Source organism: Plectropomus leopardus, chromosome 4 (genome assembly GCF_026936395.1).
Source record: "Plectropomus leopardus strain MGB_pleo_1.0 chromosome 4, ASM2693639v1, whole genome shotgun sequence".
In the NCBI taxonomy this organism is placed as follows: domain Eukaryota; kingdom Metazoa; phylum Chordata; class Actinopteri; order Perciformes; family Serranidae; genus Plectropomus; species Plectropomus leopardus.
The window spans coordinates 35973608-35989430 of NC_142179.1; the positions used below are offsets into that span (position 1 = coordinate 35973608).

The following is a 15823-nucleotide window of genomic DNA, read 5'->3' on the forward strand; positions in this document are numbered from 1 at the left end:
TAGCCATGTTGGCGTCAGTGATATAATAATAATAGAAATAGCCCGGACTATTAAGGTTTTCCGGTAGTTTAACGTCGGGCAGTTTGACAGGAGCGTGTAGTCGCTATATTTGGTGTACAGTGAGTTAATGCTAGTCTGTCTGTTGCTGTGTGGAAATATACAGTAAGATATCCCGCAGCTGTGGCACACTATACACTGTGGCGGTGTCTAACAGATTTTTTAAGGATGATTCGCCAAGTGTTGTCACTTCCAGCAGACAGAAAACAGCGTTTCCAATGAAGGAAACGGGAAAATGTGGGTTTCCGTGATTGTTGTGCTGTCATAGACAGCAGCAGACTGAGCCGACAGTTGTTGTGCTGCTCGGACGGACCTCCCTCTTTCTGCCTGCCGGCTCCGGTAGGCTGTCCGCGCGTCCGCCCGGAGAAACACCAGCCTGCCTGCGACGAGGGCGGAGCTGGCCTGGCTGTCACAAAGATATGTTTCATTTCAAAAACTAGCCACCACGCTAACTGCTGTCTGAACCCACACGGCTTCGTTTTTTTCTTTAACCACGACGAAGAAGCGCCTGTTTGAGCGGACTCGAGGAGCAGCAGGATGCCGGTGAAAGGCGGAGGAAGACTGGCCTCTTACCCGAGCAAGAGCGAAAATGTCGGAGTAAGTGGCGCTGTGTTTTATTTAACATCTGTGAAGTTACATTTGGTCACATTTGCTAACTTCGTCATAATGTGAACAGGCTCAGTGAAATGATTTTACAGTATAAGTTTGGTGTGGAAGTGCGTGTGTCCTATAAAAGCAGTGTAAAGTGTCGGTGAGGTTTGGTTCGGGCTGTGAGGTGCATGTAAGCCAGCCAATAGTCAGCTCGTCAGTACACCTGTTGTGCTTCGGGAGAGCCAATAGAAAAGCCCGTTACATAATGTTTACTCTGCTGCTTTCCAGTTGTTTGTCAGCCTGTAACATGAGAAAACTGCCAGAACTTTCGCCTAAATCCAGCTTTGAGTCTTGACTCTGACACCCTGCAGTGGTGGTAATCCTGTCCAGATTGACATGTGTGATTTGATGTGGGGGTGTTGTGTGGAGATTAGATCACTGGATGTAATCAGCACACCAGAGGAGAAAAGTCTGTTTTAAGACAGTGAATGACGATGGCTACACTATTGTTATGTGACACTGTTGTGCTGCCACCTGTGGAACTGAAATGTGTGTCAAATCACTACAGAGGAAAGATAGTGTAATCCTACACAGGACAGAGAAGACACACTGTGTTTCCCTGTCGCATATCCAGGGCCACAAACTTCAAAGTATTGTATCAGGAAAATGTTGAGAGATTTAATGAGAAGGCTTTTTGAGTATTTAACCATTTGTAAACTGAGTAAAGTGGATTGATTTCTTCCAGAAAACATGACAATAAGTCAATGAGCAATGTCCCCAAAATTAGAAAAAAAAACAAAACAAAAATAAAAAAACAAAGGAGAAAATTACCTGAAAAATAAGAAAAAAATGTAAGAAAAAACAAACAGTTCAGGTCAAGTAGCAAATGACCTGAGAAAAAAGTGCTTAAAATTAAATTTAATTAAATGAAATGTATATTATTTTTCTGTAACATTATTTTAAATGAAAATAATAATGATATAAATATAAAATAAAAAAAAAACATATAATACAAGATAAATATAGTTTTCAAACAATTTCTCCTTTTTTTTTAAAAAGCAAAAATTTAGGGTTATCACCTTTTATTCATTTCTTACAATTTGTGGGACATTCTTTGCCAAGTTCCTCATTGCATTTTTGTCATGTTTTCTAAAGATATCAAACCAATTTGTTCAGGTTTTAAAGGTTTAAATGAATGTGAAAGGCATCTTAACGCAACGCAAGATAAACTGATGTCGATCAAGGTGTCAAGGGTTAATAGGACTTAACTTTACATAATGTTGCTGTCACAATTGGGGAAAAGTGACAGACACATAATAACTGTGCTGGTTGTTTAAAGTCTCTGTGTTTGTGTTTGTGTTTATGTGTGTGTGTGTGTGTGTGTGTGTCCTTAAGGCTCCTTCTGGTCTGGCTGGTTGGACTGGGGAGGAGTGAGGCTGTTCAGATTAATGGTGATCCTTAATGGCAAAGCCTGGGGATGTGTGTGTGTGTGTGTGTGTGTGTGTGTGTGTGTGTGTGTGTGTGTGGTACTAGAGTCACACTATGCAAGGCCGGGAGTCTTTCAATCCCCTCAATCGTGGTAGTCTAAAATTTTGTCTTGAATTCAGAGATGCCTTTCATTGTGAATCAACGCATTTTTATCCCAACTCGTCAAATAAATGTCACCTACATTCATACTGTTAATGCATTAACTAAATAAAATCCTGAGCACACACTGAAGACAGGTGTGCTTTTTTAAATTGCAGTTGTAAACATAGTAAACAGGTCAAAATATCTTATAATGTTGATTCTCTGCTTATGAAATACTGTATGAGAGTTACAGCTGAAATTAAGGCATTGACGGTGTTGAGGTATCATTTGAAGTAGGTACAAAAAAGAAGTTGAAGTGTCAGCTGACATATAATCACAGAAAGCAGATTAACTCTCAGTAAAGAGGAAGAAGATGGAAGAAGGGGAACTGTCATTTATCGTGTGAGTGCTGAGAGCTGATGAATTATCAACCGGAGTGTAAGCCATGGAGACAGCTGAAGTGTGTGCACTTTAAGCAGCGATGTGTCAGTCGCTTTGGAAGCACTGACAGAATCAGAAATGTCAGCTGAAGTGTTGGACCTGAAAGCAGATAAACTGTCAGTTGAAGGGAGAAAAGATGAAAGCAGTTACGAGGTCAGCTGACGTGTAATGAGTCAGAGCAGTTTTAGCGTCATTTAAACTGTAAGTGAAAAAGGACTAGTAATTTTATTTGAAGTGGGAACTCTAAAATAGTAAACGTATCAGTTAAAGTGTAGAAGGTCAGTTTACAGGATTACAGTATGCTTTTTGTAGATTTGATTTTTTTTTTTTTTACTTCTCTTTGAGTGACTTCTGTCTGGATCAATGAGGTGCCTCTCATCTATTTTTTAAAAAAAGGAACCCAGCAGTGATCCATACTGAACATAGATCCACTGTACATCTTAAAAAGCTGAATGCGTCCCTGTGCCTGAGCCATGTCTAATCTAGTCAGCCTGCATTGTTCATTCACTCAGACAACTGAATCTAGCACAGCACCTTCATGTATAATGGAACACGAAATCACGCTTCAGCTGAGTCCTCTCCCGCTAACACACAGAGAAGTGTCTCATCTGGAAGGCGTCATCACCACCTTCACCCAGAAATCAATGGCACTGAAGTATCTTGAGTGTCATCAGGATTCTATCAATACTCCCATGATTCATTGAGGTCTGTTCATCAGCTCCATTCTGTCGTCTTACAATATCAGAGAACCCGGTTCAGCCTGAGTGACGTATTCACCCCAACACAGCTGCTGACAGTGAACAGGGGGAGCATTCATACACTGGCACATATTGAATGTTTACAGCTGGCACAGTCAAACACTGGTGCACTATAGCCATGGAAACAGGAGAGCTGGTGCACAGAAAGGTCTGTGTCTCCTGGAGACAGTTGAAGCTTCATGCTAACATTTGACACTGACAGGGGACACTGCATGGACAGCAGTGTAGCCATAGCTGCAGCCAACCATTATTTTATTCAGTTTATATATTGATTATTTTCTGGATTTAAAGGAGCATGCCACTGATTTTGCACATAAAGATCAGCTTACTTGTAAAAGTCGACAGATAGTGGACTTTTATAGGTCGATATGACAATAATAGTTTGGAGCAGGGAAAAAGCAGATAGTTAATTAATCTGTTGAAGATTGGTAGGACTGCCCCCTGAAATGCGGAGATTCAAATCATTGGTCAGAGACCCCTTAGTTGGACGAGATAGCTTCAAGTTGAGCAGTTTGCTATTCAGTGTGCTGTGGGACATCTTTGTCCCCAGACTTTGCTGCAGAGTGAGTGCTCTTGACTGTCACACTGCTCTTTGATAGAGGCTGTAGCGGACACAATGCAGTGGCACAGAGGAAAAGTTACTTTAACTGAGACTCTAAGGTAACATTATCTTCTCTCTTCTGCGTAGAAATGGTGAATTTACACATCACCACAACTCAATATGACACAGTCTCTCGCTTTTGTTTAATATATAGTGTCAGCAACACATGTTGCACATCTGCGACCCATCGTTAGCACTGTTAGCTTGTTTGCTATCTGACATCAATGCCGCTGTCACACTGAAAGTCCTGCGGAGCCCCATTCAAACTGTAAAACTTTGTATGGAAAACAAAATGAATTGCCTAATATTGATTATATTAGGATATTGATTCGACTGACATAATTCTGAGTGGGGTACAGCCTTAAAAATCGATCACCCGCTAAAATTGAGTAGTGGAGATTTTCTCTTCCAAACTTTTCAGAATGTTTCCAGGGTTTTCCACACTTTAATTTATTTGTGTCGGCTTGCCATGAACAAAACCTCTGCTGCCACGCATTTATTTTACATTTTTTGAGCTGGCTGGTTCATTTGGAGTGCTACTATAATATGTGTAATGTTTGCTTATGATTGGCACCACATTCTCGGAGTGCAGAGTGTACTTGGGGCACGGACGGAGCAGCAGAACATGAGACGCAGTGTAGTGTAGTAGTGAAAGTTTATCATTAATTTTGCTGGGTTTAAAAGTTTGCATCCACTTGCCTCTAGAAAGAATTAAGAGGGGGGACACATATATTAATAAAGGGAGCACGGACAAGATAAAACAACAGGAAGGTTGCTGAGGTACAACTGTTCAGTATTTCACTAGTCACATGTCAGAAAATAGTGAAAATGCCCATCACAGTTCCCCAGAGCCAGCGATAAGTGGGTTGTTTTGTCAAATCAATGTCCAAAAACCCTGCAAAATCCCATTCAAAGCAGCTTATCCTCATATTACATTAATATGTTGGATCCTGTGATTGAGTGGCATTTATCCTTGATAAATGTCTTATAACCAATAACTTTAACTGTTGTTTTAACTGTTTTTGCTGAAGCAACAGTGATGTGTTCAAGGCTGTGAACCCCTTCACCTCCTCCCTCCCTCTCCCAACCCGTCCTTGTTGTGGTGCACACAAAGACTCTATAATTAGACTGATCGCATTTGGGATAGTTATAAAATACTGATTTTGTTTTTGGCTGAAGAATCAGCTCTGTGTTTTAATGTTTTAGGCCTGTTGGTGTATTCAGCAGGGTGTCCACAGGCCCCGAACAAGGCTTCACTTGCTTAATTATCTAAAGTCAGTTTATAAAGATCCTCAGTTGAGCCCCTCTGAATGTCTCCCTGGCTGTCCTGGCCGACCTCTGCCAACCTCAGCAGGCAGTGGGTTGACATGAGAGGGCGGTCATCTGATCTGTTTTACCTGGGCCATGTGCTCACTCTGTCTTTCCCTTCCTGCTTCATCACATTCAACTTTCATCCTTTTTTTCTTCACCTTTAACACTTTCTCTGCACACATGCATTGCTGGAGAACGTGTTGTTTTCCACACTCCATTGGTTATTTTGGTAACTTTAGTTTAATACAGGTGGAAAGTGTTTTTGGCTCATTTAAACCATTTATGTCCTCAATGCATTTTTAATTTAATTTTTGAAATAATAAAACCCAGTGTGCTGACCTGGATAGCTTGATTCCAAATTTTTATCTTTACTTAAAATCCTGAGCAAATTGGCCTGATTTCTTTGAAAAACACGGGAAGAAGGCATTGAGCAATGAAATAAGAATTACCCAAAAATTAGCAAGAATTTGTACAAGTTTTTTTAAAAAGTATAACAAAATTACCTGAAAATTCGTTTAAAAAAAAGAGAAAAAAAAGCAAGAAAAAAGAAACAGAAAGTTCAAAATCACGGAACTGACCTAGAATTTTTTTTTTAATTAAAATAATTTTGTATAAATATATACAATCAGCTGATTGACTCTAAAGAACTTCTGCTTATATATGTTAAAGATGGGATAATTTCTGTTGAGATAAAGTACGTCAGTTTGTGCTGTTCTGAGGTTTCTGATCCCCGGCCTGCTGATGTCATCGGCGCCAGTTGTTTTCACTCAGGCTATTTCAAGCACAGTTGGTTCTTGAAGTGAAATCAGGACAGTCAACATTACAAGTGTGCATGATGGGAGAAATAAGTGTGTGCATACAGGATCTGACAGGTGGTGCACTGTCCATGTTATTGTAGAAGCCAGTAGTTCCAGGTTTGAGCGCTCAGCTGAACCTCACTCTGACACAGTTCACTCACCACCAGCCCTCAATTTACACCCACACTCCCAGTTGCACATGTATCTTCATCTATCATTTCACCTGAAGTGGCTTTGCAGTTTTAGCAACTTCTGCACACAGTGTAAGGCAAATGAACAATGCTAACAGATGTACATACTTTGAGCAATAATGATGTGTTCTGTTTCAGTACATTCATGTCAAAATCTGTGTTCTGGCTGGATTTTAGGAGCTCTAATCACTGCCTTCCTCTTGTGTGTTCATCTAAGCAATGCCATAATTATAATGGAGACTCTCTATAGAGGCCAAATGTTCACTTAATGGCATACTTCAAAATACACTCACCTGCATGCAAGGATGTCATGAGAACTGATGTTTTGGTACCAAGTTGATGTCAGCTTCTATGGGACTGTAGTTACCGGATGTAGGATAAAGCCATCATCAGGCCCTAACTATGATTTACATATGTCTGCGCCTGAGGGTAAGAAAGGAAAAGATGGAGTGAACAAACATGAATGATCTAATTCTATTCAACAACCCTGACCTCACCAAATTTAACTGACAATAAAAAACAAAGAACAGTTCTGACTCCTCTATCCCTACCAACAGTAGGCTGTGAAAAAGAGATTTTCTGGGATATTGACAAATGGGCTACCCTCAATGCCCCTGTTTTCATATAACCCTAGATTACAGATAAATATAAAAAATACTAGTATGTAAAGGTAAAAAGACTCTCAAGTCATTTTAATACTTAAAGGCTTAAATACCCGAAGTGGAATATTCAACAGTTTTTAATAACAAAATGTATGCGCTGTGTGTGCTGTTGAAATTTGGATAGAGAATTGTGGAAATATTTTGGTTTTGGTATTGCCTACTAAGTTTCTGGTATTGTGACAACCCAGCCTCCATGACATGCCTCCAATGGCATTCAGAAACTGACATTAGGCTGAGGTTCTAATATGTGCCATACTGGTTAATAGATAGGCCACTTTCATGTAATGCTCTGTATCACTACTTTCAGTGTCGCCAAATGATACACACATTTAATAGACAAGTCATATACACCTCCCAGTTCCAACGCTTGTAAGTTGATGGAAGGCATTAGTTTTATGATTCCACTTGTCTAAAGGGGTTGTGTTCAACTCATTATATTTTGGGGTGGTCCGTCTGCCCATCCAAATCATGCTTGTGAACGGGATAACTCAGGTATGCCTTGTCCACCTTGGCTCAAGGGTGGAATGATCAGATTTTGGCAGACAAAGGTCAAGGGCACTGTAACCTCCTGTCTGTGCCATTTTTGTGAAGTGGATACCAGGAAAGCCTTGAGGGAATTTCTTCAAATTTGCCATGAACGTCCACTTGGACCTTACAATGATAAGGTTTTGGTTGTCAAAGGTCACTGTGACCTCACAAAACATGTTTTTGGCCTTAACTGAAGAATTCAGTTACTAATTATGAAGTGATGACATTTAATGTCCAAATGGTCAAATTTCAACGTCACTGTGACATAATTTTGTTTTATCGCCATTACTCAACATTATGTCTCAGGAACAGAAGGAGACACATTTGGTGAGATGCTGAATTGGTGACACTAATCTTTGGTGTCAACTTTGAAACTGTGTTGATTGAATGGCTCTTCTGTGCTGCGGGGTTAAAGATGTGAGTGAAGCATCCACGTTTTAGAACTTGTAACTTCTTTGCAGCAGCATGCATATTTGAAGCATTGTCTGCAGTCATGGCTGTCATCACGACAGATGCTGCCTGACTGGCAGTAAATTGCAATGTAATAAAATAAAAAATGCACCAATTACATAATAATTTGCTGTATTTATCAGCAAACTAGCTAATATTGATTTGTTACCAAGTGATGGTCACCCGCCAGCATTTTCTTAATTTGTGACTGTGATCTTAATGTGGAAACAGAAGGCTTTGTCCATCATGCAGGGTCTCCATGGATCCTTGTAAAAGTCTTAAAAGACATTGAATTAATCATTCTTAAAGTCAGGCATTCATTTGTCTTGAAATGTCTTCAGTTGGTTTACAGTCTTAAAGGTGCTAAGACATAAAAGGTACAATTTTATGAAACTTTTTTTTCCTGACATTGCATTGTTAAATCTCAAAATAATAGGTAACTTTGAAAGAAAAATTCACCTAATACCACTTGAATTGCTGTCACACAAAAACTATGGTTTATATTAAAGTAAATATTTAGGCAGAAATTCTCACTAACTCTAAGTAATTGGTGTCAGGTCTTTTTTTTCCTATTTTTTCCCCCTTCATTTTGGTTATAGTGAAATCAGTCTTACAAAATCTTACACTCCACTTGCTGTAAGCTGTAGGAACCCTGTCGTGCATTCAGGAGTTGTTAGTACAGACCAACACAACTTTAACACCAACACTCCCAATGTGGCCAGGATAACAAACCCTGACACTTAATTGACCCTTTTCTCAAAGTTCCAAGAGGATTTTGCTTGTTTGAATACTCCTTCATGTTCAAGATATTCCAGATATTCCCTGACCAATGGGAACTGTGCCACATGGGCTTGGACAGCTGCTGGGAGCGGCTGGCTGATAAGATTCCAGCATGTGTGTTTATATCTCCTTCTCTGTGTGTCTGTGATGGTGTTTATCGGTACTGCCCTGTGGCTGGGGAATAGGTTCAGAGACCAAGGGCGTGGTGCCCTGCTGAAACCCAAGCTAACATCTGAGAAGATGCTGGTGTCTTACTGGCCTGTGCATGTGTTGACACTGCAACACTTAAGGCAACAAAATGGGGAAAATCATTCAATTTTATAAAAGCCTGCTTTGTTGGCATATGAACTGCTCCACAAAAGAGACACAGAAGGGTTTCTTGTCAGCTGTGAGATGGGAGTAGATGGATGGTTCTTCAAATATGTGTCCTCTGAATTAACTGCAGTGCTCTGAGAGATTAGCAGTACCACCCGGTAAAGATATGCAGTGTTGTCTGGCTAAAACCTAGTTAAATAAAAATGCAAAGTACAATCTGATTTAGAACAGTGTTACTTGTCAGATACATGCAAGTCCACAATTCATTTTTAGGATTTGATAGTCCAGATGAGAGGACTGTCAGTGCAACTTTCTGGAATTATGGATTCAACTTTTCATCACTGTTTTACCACAAGGCTCCATGTCATGTAAAATTCAGTACACACATGTCGGCGTGGGACATGTATGAGCAGCTCAAATTGTTTGACCTTGTAGTCTGTATGCATTGCCTAAAGACTCCTGCAGACTGTGAGATTTTTGCAGTCTAGTCCCCTCAAGTTTAGTGCAGCTGCGCACTGTGGAACTTAATAAACTTGGATACAGTGTCTCACAGTGAGATACAGTAGTTATTTCAAATTTCTCATACTTTCAGAATTTTTCAGAACTTTCAGGCCATCCTTGAACCCGTCTCATTGTGCGACGTAGGACCTCCGATTTAGAGCCATGGCCAAAGATATTGTCATGTTCCCTTCATGATGGCCCAAAATCACAGTGTATACCAGGCTTTATGTGCGATGGCACATGTAAGAACACCTTGCCTATGCAGACACCCAACTAGAGATGGATATTGTTCAAAAAAATAATACCAGTACCAGTTTTAGTAGAGTAAAATTGATATTGGTACCAGTAGAATTCTTCATTGGATACCCACAATGTGTATGGAATTGTGTGTTGTATAGCCATACGTTTGAATGTTTTGGTGGCATCTCAGCACTGTGAATTGCCAGTTCCATCAATTACGCCATGCAGAACTTCACCAAACCACAGACTGTATGGGTTGTTGCTGCTGTGGGAGTGTGAGCGCTGCACTTGGTACAGCTGTGAGGGTCGACCTGGCCTAACTCACACAGGGTTAACTGTTAGCATCACCCAGCTAACAAGAAGTAACAAGCTTATTGCAGAATGGACCTGTTTTGGTGTCGGTGTGAGATTGATGGGACCATTTAACAGCTTAGTGTGAAATGTTTGCGCTGCTGCTGTGCTAACTGGGCTAACTCACTGGGAGGAGAGCAGCTCAGGAGATGGCAGCAACAGAAGGTTTTCTGATCCGGTGGGGAGTCAGAATGGTCCAGTATTAATATTGTGGTGTGAAAAGGACAAAATGCAGGTATTGTTTGACTTAAGACATTTTGATACTACTTGGTACAGTTTTATTACGGTGGATAACATAACTACCCAATGACATTTCTCTGTAGGCCAATGCGAAAGTTAATGTCACCCTGATTCCGTCGTCAAAAGGCCTGTGGGATTTTTCCATTGGATTTTGGATCATAGCAGAAAACAAGTCCTGTAGCAGATAAATGTTAATTAACTTATACTGTGAATGAACACCACTTTTAGGATTCTTGAACTAAATGCAATTGCCAGAATTAAAAAGCTAAAGTTAAGGTATAAACAAACTACACCATGGTCACATGATTTATTGTCGCCAAAACAACGAGGCTGTAAAGCTGTGTTCGGCATGGCTCTGTGTGATGACGTTCTTTAGTCTCAATTAGCCACTTAGACACATAAAAGCTTCAAAGTTCACAGTGGGGTATTTACTGATACATTTTATGTTAAAGAACAAAATGTGAAAGTCTCTTAAGGTTGTGTTAACTACAGATCTTATTTCAGGCATCTAACCAAAAACCCATTAAAACCCCATTGACTTTCGAGACAAAAGAACTGGGAGTGCTGAAATGCTAACTAATTTACAAGTTGTCATTCCTGCACCACTATGTAATATAGACTGGTTACGATACTCTCTATCTGTTGCAGAGCATGGTCAATACTTGACTTGAATTTGTTGTTTCAGTCTGAACACCTGCCTGCTGTCTGGTTAACAGGGCTACTCCCTAAATGTTGATATTCAAAAATTTTTTTATTATATGATCATAAAAATACTCATTTGAGAAGACACTGAGTTGAATCTCACTTTGTGTGTTGAGCCATTGCCTTATTTTAGCTGTGTCACTATACACAGAGTAACGCAGCAGGGCTGACTCAACACTTAGCTCTGGTGCTGAATGTTGGTGAAGGCGGTTTAACCACTTTTATACGAGACACTGGTACAACTCTACTGCTGACAGCACATTCTCTAACCAATCAGTGGATATGCCTCATGGTGCACTTGGGTTTTATAATGAAATGTCATCACAACCCACAGTTTTTATTTGTCTGATTTACAGAAATCCCAATGCAATACTTAAAAGCTGGAGCTGGAACTGACTTGATGAGACATTATGGGACGGTGTTGGCCTGTTTGTTCTCTGTTCATGAACTGGCAATGTCTCTGTCCAGTGGGAGTGATTTGCATGTCTCATGCAACTTAATGACATGTCACTTAGCATAGCCTACCTCAGCTCTTCTGCTTCACTGCCACTCACAAATCCTCACACCCCCTGTACTCCAGTGTCAGCTATTGAAGTGTTGCCCCCATAAAGCTGTGGATAACAACAACGCTTCCTTTCTTCAGCATTCCAACCCCCACCCTCCACCGCTCAGTTTAGTTCACATACTTAAAATACCCTGTCTGAAGCAACAGCCTTACAAAGTTTATTTTATGTGAAAGATCCAAGCGCAGGCGTCTTCTCTGTCTGTTCACTTTCAGTGTCCAAACCAGCCAATCAGCATGAAGCCCTTATTTAACAGCTAGAGTCCTGAAAAATATATCAGCCATATTTTAATGGCCATTTAATTGAGATTGTGAAAGCACTCTAGATTTATTCAGGATAAAGGAATCAAGGCTTTATATGGAGAGAGATTGAGTTGCAGTGAAATGCTCCAGGGTTTCCCACACATTTATTTATTTGTGGTGCACCACCACAACATCAGCATTTTGATGCCATATTTCAAATGTTTTTATTTAGATTTTTTGAGCTGCATTTCTCTCTCTCTCTCTCTCTCTCTCTCTCTCTCTCTCTTTCGCTCTCTTTCTCTCTCTCTCTTTCACTTTCATGGCAGAGCATACTGTTGGCAGGGACGAAGCAGCAAAGTGCCAAGCACAATGAATGGGAAATAATTGTTCATTAATAAGTATAATAATCACAATATAAGTATGTTAGCATTAGCATTATGTACATGTTTTAAGCATTTAGTTTAGAAACTGGTGAAATCTGTTTGCATGGCGGTATAGTCTTAGTCCTGTTGTAACCACACTTTATCTATATATTCAGTTGTTTGAAGAGGTTTGTGTCTGTTTTTGCGGTAAACAGTTATCTTTGCTGACTGAAGTCTGGTTCAAGGAGAGGAGATCTGAGATAACATTCTCTGGGGATCTGGATGTTTCACACTTAAAGGCGAATCCCATGCGATAAAGAGCTCTAAGGCTTCCATAAGTGTTATGTCACCTTTGGTAAACACTTTTTGAACTAGCCTCTATAGACACTGTGATGTTGTATTGTTTCTCTGAACTAGTTTTGAATGGTTATTTGAATGTGGGCAACACTGCATTTGCCTGTGTATCTGAGAGTACAGGTCAGTATTTGGTGTGTGTGTTCCACCACAGATTGTTGTTTCCTGTCAGCGAACATGAATAAGATGGTGTTATCTGTGGAATTACAGGAAGAGGGAGTGATGGTTTACAGGCTGCTTCCTGCAGCAGAAGCCTCTTTCCCTTATGTTTCCACCTCACCACACCCTGAGTCCCGAGGCCAAGACAAGACCACAACCGCTGTTTGGACCAAAACAAACACAGCACTCTTCTTGTCCCTGGGAGCCACCACCGCTGCCTCAGGCCATCGTTTATCAGATATTCATAACATTAGACCCGATCTTTGGGACAGAGCATGTCATCATTATCAGCAGTGAAATGTAAGCATAAGAGCTGTCAGCGGTTGTAAACGAGATTATCTGCCTTAAAACATTTCCTTCCTTCAAAGATATACTTTGAGTTGTGCAAGGAAAACATTAGGAATTAACAAAATGTATTTGTCATGTTCCATGAGTAAAAAATATTTTTTTCTTGCCACAGTCTTGGTTTGGAAACTGTTTGTTGCTTATTTTGGATTTTTGTGTGGAACTGCCTGCTTCATGCAGGCATGTGAATGCTGTCGTTACAGCAGATCTGTTGCTGTCTTTCATTCTGTACTACAAGTAAAACCGTCCTTTAATAGAAGTCACCACACCTGCATAAATTGTTACGTGTGTGTCATATGTAAATAAGCGACTGGTGAGTCACGTTTTTGTTTTCCCAGCTCATCCTGTTCAGTATTCAGCAGTCGGTGTTAAAAACAATTGTACAGCTCTTGTCTAACAAACACACACCACTGTCCTGGTTGTGGGGATCCAGATTAACTTATCACACTGGTTGCACTGGTTCTCCTCAGAGTTCATTTCTGGTTTCGTCATTTTGGTCCAGTGTATTAGCTTGAACCAGTTTGATTTTATGCAAACTGGCTGAACCTACATTTGTCATTATGACACAATCTGGCCATTTTAAAAAGCAGCCTTCGTCAACAACCTCTGCAGACAATCTACAGACTAACAGAGCCACTAATGTGTGACAGGTTGTCTGCGATTTACTGGTGAGGCCAGGCTGGTGTCACAACATGAAGTAGGCTAGCTCAGTGGAGGTAGGAGGGGTTGAGTCGGCTTGGGCGGTATCACACTATTGCAGTATACCAGGATATTAAGAAATCCCGGAGGTAGGTTTTCAATACCATCATAAATACAGGCACTCCTCTTTCTATTAAAGTCATTGTACGTGGTGGTAGTAGTAGTAGTAGTAGTAGTAGTTTATTCAGTCATCATACATAATACAATAAACACAAACAGTATCTTCAGTATGAACAAAAACAACAGTCTGTGTATGATGTAGTGACTGAACAGGCTTAGGCAGAAGCAAAATGTTTATATATGCCTAACCTACATACTCATCAATTTAAGCTACTGCAAAATGTAAGAAAAACAACAATTCAGCAATTATTCACAGCATGCGCCACCAGCGCTCAGTCTCTGGTCTCGAGTGGTGGAACAGGCAACTGAGCTGAACACCACGACACCTCGTTGTGATGGGAGAAGTTACAGAACTGTAAACAGCTGGTGGCCAGCATGCAGAAAGAGACTGTGGGGAATGTTTTTTTTTTTATACCTAACTTGGTGAATTAAGGATTTCTTTTTGACCAAACCGGAGCTGGTGATTGTTGGAACAGTGGACGTAGTAACTAGATTACTAGCAAGAGTAATCAAGAGAGTTTGGGTAAGTTTTATTTTGTTTCTGTTGAGTTTAACTGGGTTTTACAATTAGTTAACAAGGTGATTAAGCCCCAGTAGTCTATTGTGGCTGTAAGAAAGTTGAATTCAAGAAGTGTACAGTTATTTTTCTCTATTTAATAAGGAAAATAGCTGTAGGTGAGAATATTGTGGGTTTCTATTGTGTATTTATTAGTGTTAAAAGCTGAAACTAAGGACAAAAAGGCCTTGAAATGTTTGTCTGTGTGTCAAAATGTTGATGAATATGATCTTACTCAGTACACAGCAGCATGTCAGCAGCTGTCATACAGAATGCTGTACCAGCAGCCGTACTTCACAGATTTGAAAGCTGCGTAGAAATCAAAGTCTTGTCCTGTCGTGACTGGGATGTTAATCTGACAAATAAAACACTGTAATTACTGAGAAATAACAGGAAGAACGCTTAGAGAGCCGTTGAATACACTGGCTGTGTGTGTGCGTGCATGCGTGTATGTGTGTGTGTGTGTGTGTGTGTGTGTGTGTGTGTCTGTGTGTCTGTGTGTCTGTGTGTTTGTGTGTGTGAGTGAGATATCATCAATGAAGTTTCGAAAACTGCTCTATCAGATAGTCCATCCATAAACATATCAAATACAAAGATGGCAGAGGAAACAGAAACATGTCAGATGAACTTTAAACACAACCCTCTGGCATTGTATGATATCATGATAAACATTTTTAAGAATGCAGAGAGTTATTTTCTACACAACAGGCTGGTTTGTGATGTGGTTAGTGTGAGAGGAAAGGAGGAGAGAGGAAGCTGCTCTGAGGTCAGAAATAGAACAACGGCTAGACTTACTTCTGCTCCTGGAAACCAGGGAGGGAACCAAGAATGGTGTGGTCAAGTCTGATATCAAACTTTTGCCCCAAGAGGCTTTATAATGTGTACAGCCTCCCCAGACCCTCACTTTGGATAAGGAAAAACTTCCAAAAAACCCTGAACAGGGTAATAATGGAAGGAACTTCAGGAAGAGATACTGAGGAAGGATTCCTCTTTTCAGGCTGGACAGACATGCAATAGATGTCGTGGGTACAGGACAAAGTATGGATTAGGTTTGGGATCTATTTTTTATGATGATATATATGATGGTACTGTGGTGCTAACTCCCCCAAACCCCTACACATGAGGATGCTACATTGTGCAAGCTCCCCTGAAATAGTGAGGCAATTACAGATCCCAAATCAAAATTGATTTTGCTCTAAGTAGTCCTGTAACTGTTATTTAGTGTTGAATTATTGTAGTTGGGTTCGCTTTTCCTTAAAAGGTGAATTTTTAGTCAGGGTCAACCAATGTTGTTTTATCAGGTACCGGTAGCAATTATTAGTAGTTAATGGGACCGAT

At 40.3% G+C, this 15823-nt stretch overlaps 1 protein-coding gene across 1 annotated transcript in view; it reads left to right on the top strand.

Moving 5' to 3' along the window:
• The first annotated feature begins 205 nt into the window (after positions 1-205).
• The window catches only part of tjp2b (tight junction protein 2b (zona occludens 2)), a 101706-nt gene continuing 86088 nt past the window's right edge, over positions 206-15823 (top strand). The window contains exon 1 of the mRNA XM_042487996.2: positions 206-654. Within this exon, the coding sequence (XP_042343930.2) occupies positions 595-654 (60 nt within the window). The 5' untranslated portion in view covers positions 206-594. The remainder of the gene's footprint in view (positions 655-15823) is intronic.